The sequence below is a fragment of the Anoplophora glabripennis genome, unplaced genomic scaffold (assembly GCF_000390285.2).
Source record: "Anoplophora glabripennis isolate ALB-LARVAE unplaced genomic scaffold, Agla_2.0 scaffold8, whole genome shotgun sequence".
Lineage (NCBI taxonomy): Eukaryota > Metazoa > Arthropoda > Insecta > Coleoptera > Cerambycidae > Anoplophora > Anoplophora glabripennis.
In genome coordinates, this window is record NW_019416350.1 from 2595619 (window position 1) to 2608691 (window position 13073).

The 13073-nt window shown below is 34.1% G+C and overlaps 2 protein-coding genes across 4 annotated transcripts in view; one reads left to right on the forward strand and one right to left on the reverse strand.

Moving 5' to 3' along the window:
* The window catches only part of LOC108904672, a 56635-nt gene extending 50193 nt beyond the window's left edge, over positions 1-6442 (forward strand). The window contains exons 8-17 of the mRNA XM_018707314.1: positions 154-990; positions 3424-3562; positions 3617-3786; positions 3875-4013; positions 4161-4366; positions 4421-4568; positions 4769-4983; positions 5092-5287; positions 5436-5698; positions 5904-6442. Coding sequence (XP_018562830.1) covers positions 154-990; positions 3424-3562; positions 3617-3786; positions 3875-4013; positions 4161-4366; positions 4421-4568; positions 4769-4983; positions 5092-5287; positions 5436-5698; positions 5904-6418 — 2828 coding nt within the window. The 3' untranslated portion in view covers positions 6419-6442. The remainder of the gene's footprint in view (positions 1-153; positions 991-3423; positions 3563-3616; positions 3787-3874; positions 4014-4160; positions 4367-4420; positions 4569-4768; positions 4984-5091; positions 5288-5435; positions 5699-5903) is intronic.
* A 5177-nt stretch (positions 6443-11619) lies between these two features.
* LOC108904981 (ankyrin repeat domain-containing protein 11) overlaps positions 11620-13073 on the reverse strand; it is a 518946-nt gene continuing 517492 nt past the window's right edge. For all 3 annotated transcript variants that reach the window (XM_018707737.2, XM_018707727.2, XM_018707745.1), the window contains one exon: positions 11620-13018. In XM_018707737.2, the coding sequence (XP_018563253.1) occupies positions 12366-13018 (653 nt within the window). In that variant the 3' untranslated portion in view covers positions 11620-12365. The remainder of the gene's footprint in view (positions 13019-13073) is intronic.

Genomic DNA, 13073 nt, shown 5'->3' on the forward strand with positions numbered 1-13073 from the left:
GGATGTCTTATGCGTCCGACTCACCTAAACAAATTAAGCACCAGATCACAGCACTCGTTATACCAATAAAGCACATTGTACTCTGTAACTTTATATATTTTTTTACTGCCATTAAAAAGTTCGTAGCATAGTAATTTGTTTTATTTTTTGCAGACGTCTCATACCACCACTCTCATTCCCAAGACTATGAGAATAGTCGCAGGTATTATCATGACAGGGATCGATATGATTACCAGGGCAACCGTGGTATCCATTATCTCCCAGCCCATTACTACAAACCCCTGAACGAACCCGATAGATATAAGCCTTACGAGCCATATTTACCCCCAAATCGCTTCTTTGATTCGCCCCCCTACAGATATGACGACAAGTATTACAACAACAGGAACAGAGACAGATTCTGGGGCTTGGATAGGTACGGGTGGGGTTCCTATGGGAACTTTGGACATCGTGACTCCAATTACGGGTATAAGTATCAGTACAATAATAGAAACAGATACGATATAGACAGGAGAAACTATTACTTACCTCCCAGAGTCGATACTCCAAAGGACTGGGGTCTGTATGGAGGTACTTACGGTAATGGTGGGAATTACTACCATTACGACAGCTACGGTAACAAACAAAAATACGATTACTGGGGTTTTTATAAGTACCAAGAGAAATATGATGGTCAGAAACACTTTTACGGGGATCTTCCTCCAAACAGAGGCATCGGTTACTTACCCGCATCTAGACCAAGTAACGATTTGCCTCCCTCTGTCGGATATTTACCCAAGCGCCCAGGAGGAAGTTACTTTCCCAAACTTCCAGGTGGAAATTACCTGCCCAGTCCTCCAGGTGGAAGTTACTTTCCCCTACCTGCCAAGCCTAACATCCATGAAAGTCACTTTGGTTATAGCAGCGGAATTATTTCCACTGACAATTTTGATAATTCCATTCTACCTGCAGAGCCTAGAAGGCCACCCAAATATGATTTTATCAGAGACGGTAAGAGCGTTATGTATTTTAAAAGCTTCATAATCTGTCGTTCTTGCTTTGCATGAAATATTTGTTCAAGGGGTTTATACACAAAGAGCTCGAGACTAACCAAACAAAATATTGTCATAATAATTTGAACCAATTTACCTATTACTTCTCCTACAGTCCACGATATTGAAACGTTTGAGATTCGCAAATTAAGCTGTTATCTTTTGCTTGAAATAAAGCAAAGATATTATAGACAGTATGAAAATAAACGCAAAAGTATGTAATAGCACTATCCAGTAAAGTATTACCGAACGTCCAAATAAAAAAGAATATCAACCACATTCCAAAAGATCCATTTTCTATGCCACATATTACAATATACATAACATCCAGGACGACTCAATTTGCCGCTCTCTAGAGATATTTTATGTACCACTCCCTTAATAGTTTTTATTGCTAGGGTTAGTAACACATACAATAATTCATTGCTGTCATTGGCTGGGAGAGTCTGCCAAAATAAAATGTTTATAGTGAACAGTAATTTTGATGAATGGAAATTTGTTGTTGTGTTGTTGTGATAATTTTTATAACCTTTCTGAAGTCTGTCTGTATGAATAAAATAATCAATAATAGTGCGAAATGAAATGAAATCTGAAATTAAGGTTAATGACATATTGTTGATCCACCTATTTAGCTGAACCAAGGTAATTGTTTGTTCCCAAGAACATTATTTAAATTGCGTGGCATACCATTTAAACCCAAATTTTCAAAAGACCCTACAAACTTTTGCCCTTTTATTGGGACCTCGTTAAACGTACTACGAGTATATGTTTAGACTACATATGACATAATGACATACCAATTCAAAATTGTACCTCTAGATATCTGCTTTTTCTACTATTGTACCTGTATTGTAGAAGGTCAATTCGTTTTATTTATAATCATAAAACGAACATATAATGAATATATTATTGAACAGTATGTTAACACAGTTTAATAACTCGTTTTAAAGAGAGCATGTCATATATATTTGGTTATGGCAAATATAAGGTAAGTAAGAATAACTGTCCATTTATTAATTGCATTTATATTTATATTAACGGATAAAACTTAATATATATTTATCCGTTTAAGAACTATGTTCTTGTGCGACAAGTTTTATATGCCTAAACCTAATTAAATCGAATTGGGGGGAACAGGCAGTACAATGTGGGTGAGATAGAACCTTCAAAGTATGCCCTGTCTTTAATGGCATTGTTACTGGCATAACATATTGATTGCTGACCCATGCTTTTAACTGTTTACTAGATATTGTAGGTGTAATTCAATGCTGGATGGACATGTAGTCCTCAGAGTAGTTGTTTCCCACAATAATATTAGTTAAATATAGTGGTTTGACCTTGAAAGATACTACGTAAAAATAAATATTATAACTGCAACTGTAATAACATTGACTTATTGCACTTTTAATATCAGTTACTTTAGATGGCAGCAGAGAGAATTCTTAAGGTGGCCATATTCCTGGCTGAGAAATAGTGAAATTTCTGGCGTTTTTAGGTACTGAAATCTTTAAAAGTAAAACGTGTAGAACAAAAGTAAGCACAAAAATAAAATCCTTGATGTTTTGTTTATTCATTGTTACCATTTAAATTTACTCAAATAAAATAATAACTAAAAAAAAAGCGTTTGTAAAACATGCGTTTGTTGTTATTCTAACCCCACATTTTAAGAATTATTTTCACGTACTTATAAATAAAAGTAAACAATTTTATATGTAGGACTAAAAAAGTAAATGTTATAAGAATATTTATATGTGGAATTATATATAAAAAAGTTAGTATTTTCGTAGATTTCAGTACCTAAAACCTTGATGGTTTGATCGTTTTTTGCACCTGTTTATTCGTTTTACTGCGGCGTCTTTGAAAATACCCAGATGGCATGACATAACATTCCTATTATTTGATAAGCTTTAGATTATTCAGTTATTAAATGTTTGAAATTATTTGTCTTTGCGGAAAACACTGTTTAAAGAATATGGGGCCCTTAATACTTCAAAAAATTGTTATAGGTAAAATTGTTAACAAATAACTTAATAGTAAATGCCAAAGATAAAAATCAGTAATGCTACAGATAAGTAGTATATTCCATAGGTAGATTATCATAAGATCGACGTAAAAACCATTTATGGATATTGTGAACATAAATGGGCTCAAATTAATACCTTGGGGAATACCTAAATTATAACATGAGGACGACTCAAAACTATTTTATTTCATATAAGATATGATCTTTTAATTAGTCCGAGTCCTATTTTCACCAGTTGATTTCAAAAATAAAAATATATTATTTGTCTACATCAAAATTATTATAATTTTTTCACATATACATTTCCTAAGATCTCCCTTAAAAGGTTTGTTAAGTTTTTTGAAAATATTAACATTTTTTAATTTTTAGAATGCTCATTAAGAAGCGCAGCAGGATTCCGACTCCACAAGGGAATAGTAAAAAAATTCTATGCAGTACCCAACATCTATGAATGCGAATTGTTGTGTTTTAGAGAAAAAGACTTCCCCTGCACTTCATATGCCTATAGGTAAACTCATACCATTATAAGACAAAGAACAATACAATGTGATCTTGGTTTCAGGTACACTATCAGCTTGGCAGCGCCAACTGATAACTGCTACCTAAGCAATAGGAATTATAAAGAACTGGACTATTACACTGACATAGAACCGGATAGGGATTTCGATATTTATACGATGAATAATAGAAATAGATGTGAGGCACCTATCGTTCATGGCAAAGACAATAGTGGTAAGAGAAAATACATTCTATCGTAAATGAAGTCCGTTTCCTAATTAACTTGTGAAACAATTTTAATGAGTTTTGCTCTAATTTTTAGAATGTTTTTGGAGAGTAAGAAGTGGACAAAGATTAGATCATAAGGTAGTGAGAGATTCATTGACCGCCAAGTCTATAGTAGAATGCCAACTTGAGTGTTTAAGGACCACCAGATTTACTTGCAGAGCTTTCAGCTATAGGTATTTTTTTTTCTTATTTAACAATTTCAAATGTAATACGTTTTCTTATATTTAATCGAAACTATGCTGTCCTTTTTATTACTGTCATTCACAATTAGGAAGTTTGAAAACATTTTCGATAGTAATTAACGAACTCTGATCTATTAGATATGGTTCACCAGTTATTGGTGGAGTCATAGACAACTGTCAGCTAACGGATTGGCCCTACCTTGAGCTGGATCCACGTTCTCACTTTGTTCCCGAACCAGGATTCGAAGTATATGAGAGAGGAAGCTTCGGGCATGGTTGTGAACCTGATCATTTTGGAATCAGGAACAAGCAGAGGAAAGATGAAGGCACCAAAGTGGATCAGTGTATGTCACAGTTTGTAATAGGCGGTATCGATTTTACGATTTATTTATTTGTAGTGTGTTACATTGGATTCGGTTCTCCTGCAAGACTACTACCTCAGGCTGCGAAGAAGACATTGTATGTTTCCACAGAGTTGGAGTGCAAAGCAGAATGTTCGAAGTCTAGAGAAGGAACCCTCTTCCAGTGCATGTCATTCAGTTACAGGTACGAAATTCCCAGGGTTTTATATACCTATAATTTTTATATATTTAAGTCAGCCAACGAATTTTTACTAAAGTATTTTGTTACTTCACCCTCTTCATAAATTTTCTCTAATTTTTCTAATCTTTGAATACTCTTCAAGTTTAATAGTAATAGTTGCAACTCATGTTTTCTTTATGATGTTTTATTATGTTCATTTATAGGTCCAGCGGACCCAAGGATGTGCCAAACTGTCAACTATCAGACATTCTACAGAGAGATTTACTACCAAATGTGGATTATGTCCACGATCCAGACTATTGGCTCTTCGCTTGGGATAATTACAGCCCTGAGTGTATCCGTCTGGCGAATGAACCGGTGCATGGCAATACCATAGGAGGAGGCAAGGAAGGTGGTATTGATGGAAGATATGGATGGGGTAAATAAGTTTCTCTATAACAAAGTTGTATATTCTTTTTATAGCTGGAGATTGATCTACTTGTAGGTCCAACTGCCTCATATTTTAATATATTACTACTGCTTTTAGATGTATTCAACGCTCTGGACACTTGGAGGGTATACAGTGTCAGTGGATGGCCCTGTCGTCGTGGCAGTCTGTGCCAGGAGAATAGGGAGGCGGGATTCTGGTTCTGTGAACTGGAAGGTGGAGATAAAAGCTCTTGGGATTATTGCTGCAGGCCGGATCATCAATGTGGAGCTTCCGATGGATATGGATACCAGTGGTAACTTCTTATTTGATATTTCTACATGAGCTTTGGGAGATTTATTCTTGTAATTGAGTTGTGTCTTATTTATTTCTTTAGCTATTTGTTCTTAAATCATAGATTTTATGGACTATTAATTATAATGACCTATTTTTCTTCTGTACAGGTGTTACGTAGGACCCGTGAGAACGCAATGGAGAAAATGTAGTGATAGATACTACCCATACGTACATAACGTCATCGGAAAAGTAGATATTTCGAAACTATATCTTCCACCTCCTCAGAGACCTTCATGGAGACCACCCTCCTACAGACCTGGAGGACGACCTGATAGACCTCCAGCGGTACCATTGGATCCACCACCAACTCCTAGTTTAGATGAGTACGAGAAGCTATTTGAAGATGAATTTTTAGATCCTCCAAAACCAGGTAAAAAAATCAAGACATAATTGAATCACCACATATCTTAGATTATTTTAAAGAATGATCTTCATGACCATTAAGGTATTAGTTGAGATGCTTTCATTTCTCTGTTCTTTCATTCTAGATGATTACTTCACTATAGTTTAACCTTATTTCATCAATAAAAATAGACCTCATATTTTATTGGGACTTATTAAATTTTGTCTTTCAGGTGGTTTCGTCCAGACCAGGCACTGGCCCGTATCTTACTTACATAAAGAAATGCCACCAAACAGTACAGATTCTGAACCCAGACTCATGCGGATGGAAAAGAATTCAAATTCCAAATATGCAGCTATCCAGAACTTGATCAACGTCATCAAGAATAACGACCTGAAGAACGTCCAGTATCACATAGCTAATGAATCCAACAACGCCGAAGATATCCTCTTCGTCAAAATACCACTCCCCACCAACTTTACTGAAGAAACTAAATCTCATAAAAGAAATTCCGTACGGAGCAATACAACTGTGAGTTTGCAGACGGTTTACTCAGATGAAGGAATCAACATCCAAGCGAAAAGATCTCACAAAGGGCTGCCTTTTGTGTCAACACGGTTGTACGAAGGGAATAAAGATTCGAATTATAGGTTCGAGAGCGATACTTATCGATCATCTCCCTCTCCCGTGTACAGACGGGGTTTCGTGACCAGGGCTAATATCACTGAAGGACGGCTGGCTTTTTAGCTTTTAGTAATTGCCACAATGCTTTTAAATAGATTACTTTTAATAAAAAATATTTTAAACTTATGTAAAATTGAGTTTTATTTATGAATTGAAACTGCATTGGATATTCTTACTTATATTATTGATTTGACTTGGTTATTAAAATTGCGAACTAATTTAAAAGACCATCAATATATTTGTTGCAGTAAGGTTTAAGTTTGAAAATGTACACTTAAATACCTCGAAAAAAGTATTTCAGTAATGGAGTTGTAATACAGTAGCTTCTGAATTCTAATGGTCTTGTATGCTATAAAATTATTCCTCTTTTATATTTTTTTAATATATTGTCTAAATGGATTGTCGATATTTTTGATATCACCTTTATTTTTGGAATTTTGTTGTGAGATATTTTCTAAAGTCATCAATAAATCATGGAACAAAAATGCACTTGTAACCTAAACTTAACGGCACAATTTTAAGAGAATGCTAAACAAGTAAAATAAAACGAAAACCTAATTATGTTTTCTTTGGTAAATGGTTTGTAGCCATTGGGTCGTACCGTCTTTGATTTTTGAGGATGAGACGTTTCCAAATTTCAGGTAGTTCTAACCCTTTCTTTCAATATCTCAATTCTGGTTAATAATAATAATAATTTTTATTTCCTCTAAGACAAAATACAAATTGTCAAAATAATTGCTTTACAAACTAAACCATAAAAAATTCGTCTAAAGTATAATAACAACTTTCGACTACAAAACCTTTTAGCACATTTTTAAAAACTTTTAAACTTTTAACATGCTTAATGTGATCACTTATATGATTAAAAATCTTAAGACCAAGACATGACGGTGAATTTAATGAAATTTTATATTTATAAAAATTTATATGATATTTATCATTTTACCTTGTATTAATGCAGTGAATATCTCTATTCTTCAAAAATTTATATTTATTTATATACACATATACAGATAATTCATAAATCCACCGACAACATAAAGTTAAAATTCGAAAATCCTTAAATATATTCCTACACGACACAGTATTCGCAACACCTGCCATACATCATATTTTTTTTGAACAATAAAAATATCTGAAAATAAAGTTGAACCACCCCATAAGCACAAACCATATCTCAACCTAGACTCGACTAAACCGTAATATATATATTAAATAGTTGTTCTTTAGTTAAAACAGATTTTACATTCCGAATTAAATATGTCACAGAAATTAACTTAATATTCAATTGTTCACAATGTAATTTCCAATTTAGACCTTCGTCAATAGCAATTCCCAAAAACTTAATAAGCATTATTACTAACCAAATTGTGCTTTCCAATTTTTAAATTCAATGAATTACAAATTTTTTGACGATTGTGAATTCTTATATACTGAGTTTTCTCTACATTACAGTGTTGTTTGTTAGAAACGTACCAGTTATTTAAGATATCTAGCATCCTATTGCATTTATATTCTACATCATTATGAGATTTAGCTGAAATAATAACAGATTGATCATCGGCATACATAGAAAGAAACATTTCTGGTATGAAAATATCCAATTCATTGGTGTGTAAAATAAACAGTATCGGGCCTAGAACTGAACCTTGAGGAACTCCTATTTCAACTCACCGAGTTAAAAATTTTGTGTAAACCACCGTGTTCATCACAATGATGAGTCAAGTTTATGTCCCCTATCTTTCAAAAACGAGGTGTTCCAATCTAAAGGTACGCCCCTTATACCATATGCATATAATTTTGTCAATAATTTATTATGATCCACACAATCGAACGCTCTCGTGAGGTCGCAAAAAATACCTACGGTTAATTTTTCATAAAATGGAAGTATAGCTGTATTTGTCGACCTACCAGGGCAAAAACCTTGTTGACTAGCTATAATAATATAATTTCTATTTAAGGAAGGTAAAAGACGATTCAAATAAGCATATTCAAATATAAGAGAGAAAGTAGAACATATGGTAACAGGTACATAATTTCTAACTAACTTCGGACCGTTCTTTTTATATATAGGTACTATATATAAAAACCTACTTTCAAAGACTTTGGAAAAACGCCGGTATTAAACGATAAATTTACTAGACATGTAAGTGGTGTAATTATTACATTTAACACTTTAATAACAATAGATGGTGGAACCTCGTCAAAACCTGACGATAATTTATTTTTTAGTTTACTTTTCAACAGTTGTAATAATTCCTCCCCTACATAAGGTTGCATAAAAAGAGAATGTTCGAAATTTTTAATATCTGCAGCAGACATAGTATTACTTGGAATTTTATTCACAATATTAACGGGGATGTTTATAAAAAAATCGTTAAAAATGGAAGCTATTTGTTCTGGTTTAATAATTCGATTATCATTTTTAAGAACAACACTTAAGCGTTTTTTTTCTTTTCCCGGATAGTTCTGATACCAAATTCCAACTAGCCTTAGCTAGGTTGTCAGAATTATTTAATCTGTTTTGATAGAACCGTTTCTTTGTTTCACGTAATAATAAGTTATGCCTCTTTTTTAGACTTCTATAGGTAATACTTAATTCAGGTTAGGATAGTTACCGAGGATTCTTTGGAAGGAACTATTATTATTGGAGGAACTTGCCAGCCCGTTTATCCAATACCTATATAATTTTGTGCAAATACACGGAATGCTATATACATTGCAGCCTTAGAGTAGACTGCTCCCGGAGGTGGTATTAGAAAGGCTGTTTCTATATTCTTTGATCCACTGTGGATAGTATTATCTTTGTGTTTCTTTAAAAGATGGTTTATCTTATCAATTCATTTTTGTATATATGATAGATAGATTGTTTCTTAGCTGGTATGACGTCACTTAGCGTTTAGTTTATATTCGTGCGTCTTAAGCTTTCTATAGACGGTATGCCCCAGGATACCGTCTGATATTCCTTTGGCAAGGACATCTAGGATCGGCAGGGTACCATTCTGTTCTATCTCCTTACTGAAGCTGATATTGAGATATATTCCATTGATGTGGTTCTGGAATCTGTCTTGTTATATCCATGGGACCAGATTATTAAATGTACATTTCTGTACCAACACTTTGGCTTTACTGACTCCAGGGTTTACTTTTCGCACGTTTCCATACAAATATTTTCTAAAGCTGTAGACAAGCTGCTGCTTCAGGTTGTTCGTTAAACTAATTCTTAAGGGAGAAGATCGTGCACAAGTTTATCAAGTCCACTAAATTATCGTCCTTGTTTTCTGCAATGATAAAGTTTTTCTAAAGCTTCTTCAAAACAACGTCACGTCAAAATTCAATAGGATATAGCTGAATCTAATCGGATTCCCTTGATTTTGTCAATAAAAACTCCGCCGTTTTCTTCTACTACCTGCAAAGCGTTTTCTATATTTGCAAATATTTTGACTGTTAACGTTCTATTACCCGTTCTTTCATTGTTTAGGTTGCACCTTTCCTGTTTTACGACAACGACATTCGATTTTCTATTGAGCTAGATTCTGTTAGAATTTCTTTTCCTGGACAACCTTCCTGATATTGCTGATAATATGTATTGGTAGAAGTTGAAATCCACTTTTTCACCTTTTCAGGTCTATTGCAGTAAAAACTATAATAAAAAATCTAATTTGGTATGTATCATATTAATATATCGTATCTTGGGATCATAAGGGATTAAGAAAAAACGAGTTTAAATTTTCATCCTCTTTTGATTTGTTTAGCATATTATTCCTAATGTTGTCCACCATTTTAATTGCTCTTGAACTATGCAACTGCCTATAGCAATATATTTTTCAACGAAAGACAAAAATGTCGTGTTTTATCTTGAGCGAAAAAAACCACCAGGTTACCAATTAAAAAAAGAGATTTAAAGTTGAAAATTATTTTTACAATATCTGTATAAATGGTATTCCAAAAGTAACTTATATTTGATTTGTAGGGTTGGCAGCATTGTGAAGGGTCACGTGTTGTGGTAAACATGTTGCGATTAAACAAAATGGAGTGCTATACGAGCGCTATACCAGCTGAAACTCCACACCACACTGCCACTCTTTGGATATACAGTGGTCGTTCTTGAATGACCCGAGGATTGTCTCTGTCTCAAATTCGACAGTTTTTCTATTCACATACCCACTAAGATGGAAATAAAGATGAGTTTTGCCTTGTTAATATGGGTCAAATCTTGTAACTGAATTTTAAAACAGTTATCCCTAACCGATTGAGCTGACATTTTGCATACACGTTTAGTTTGGATGACGATGCATGGTGGCACTAAAAGTTTGTTTTAATTTTTTTATACATGAACTTAATGAAAAGTTTAGCCGCCGTGACCGACAAACACTGAGGTTAAGGAATTTTCGCCACACTATCACCGTAGCAATATTTTTGGTTACAGCCAGCCTCTTTTTTTATTATCTGCAATCGAACCTGTTGTTCAAATTTGACAACTAATCTTTTCAGTTGTTTCATTCGGCGCGTTCCTTCTACCGAAAATTCCACGTAATTTGCTCAGTCTCAGTTACACACTCTCCATATTTGTAATGAATTTCTACAATCTTCACTCGCTCATCCGTCATATAGAGCTCCATTTTGTCTAACCGCAACGTGTCTACTACAGCATGTGACCCTGCACAATGATGCCAACTTTTCGAAATGAAAATGGCGCGGAATTCAAAACCTGCGTTACTTTTGGAACACCCTTTATAATTTTATATCCAATTCAAGTGAAAATGAACTAATGCACAGGAAATTAGTAACGAATTTTTTAGTTGTTCTTCATGGAAACACTCATAGGACGTAGAACACAATGATTCTTAATTAAAATATCGATTTATTGTAGTTTTTTTAATATTTTTAGGTTGACACTTTTGTGAGACCTGAATTTTTAAGAACATGTATGAGATAGAAATTTAACATAATTGTCAGATTGTTTTTTATTTATAGATTCTAGACGATACAGAACCATACGTATTTTTCAATCAGTTGTGACAAAATGTATTAATAAATACAGGAACATAAAAAAATAACTTTTAAATGCCCCACAGAAAAAAAACAAAAGAAATAATTACTGAAGGACCTTCGAAAAGCCATTTTTATTTAATTTGACTTGCTAGAATTTGTTGATTATATTTCATTTCTTCTTTTACACTATTTCAGATTTATTCAGTTATCTTACTACGGAACAATGTTTTGAAGGTAGTTGCAAAATAATAATGACTATACGTATTAAAGTTTTATTCATGTTTAATATAGCACATAATTACACAATATTTTGTTTAGTGACTAAAAATACGTTTTATTACTTCTAACAATGTATTACTTTCAGACATTTCTACAAGGTCCAAATTCGTATTAAGCAATTTGGTAACAAACTGGAAAGTTTAAAAGTAATATATAAAACCTAAGAATTATATTAAATACCTTACCCATAATTTACAAAAAAAAAAAAACAAGGAATGTTATTTACACAGTTTACAAGTACAATTACAAACTAATATAGCACCATATTATTCAATGCATTTTTATTTCGTATCAGTACACTGAATCTTAGAGTACGTCGTGTTAGGTCAAAAATAGCAAGTAAGTACCGACGTTTTCAACTCCGATTGAAACTCGGTTAGCCAATAGCACGATTAGTTTATAAAATACACGAAAACTACGTATATACCCCTCTAATCGTAAGATTAGATAACGGAATCTTAACTGAAGGCAGTATCGGCCCTAAAGCTGTTTAAAAACTTAATAATACAATCCAGTTTCCTTTTCACTAGGTTCTCTGGCGTAATGAAAAAGAAACCGCATCCGTCAGGTGATCTAAATCTATAAGGCACATTTTAAATATTAACTAAAAGTAACTGACAGTGGGTTCATCTCAGACACTATTTAATCGACATTAAATGCGAGAGAACGACTCTGAAACAGCAGATGGCACATGATCTTGTACTCTGCTTATATTTACATTTAAAAGTACGATTGATCACAGTCTCTGGGTGCTTCCCGATATTTTGCTCTTCTTCGACATCTTGAACCATCCTGCAGACTTCTCCGGGTCTCTTGGCATGGAAACTGACCGAGATATGTCTCTGCTCTCGTCCCTCGACTTCCTCATCGACCTACCATTACTTCCTAGTGATTCCACTGACAAACTCTTGGACGATATCTTTTTGTCCTCCCTGTCCTTGGTGTATCTAGAGTTTTCTCGTGGTAACCTATCCTTCTTCTTGTACAGCGTGGAACTGGAACCCCTAGACAACTCCTCCCTGGATCTCCTCAAGGTCTGAGATGATACGTTCTCTTTACTTTTAGATCTTCTATTCAACGTGGAGTTGTTATTCTTTTTGGTTTCCTGTGCCTTTTTCTTGAGGGTCGAGGTGTTGTCTTTGCGACTGGACGTGTTTTTAGGAACTCTCTGCTCGTATTTGCCGTTTTTGCTAGGTTTCGGATACTGTGTGTAGTCGATATCCATACCTTCCCTAGACAATCTTGGTTTCCATGGTGCCAAGACTGAGAACGATCTGCTTAGGGTTTTGACTTGAGGCTGGATCCGGCTGGAGCCGTTAGACGCTAGTTCTTCTCTAGACGCAGCTCTTCGGCCGTTGCGAATGTAACCGGGACCTGGTATGTCTCCAACTGCAAATAAATAAAGAGTGAGTTTGTGACTATTTAATTAGACGGTTGGTTTACA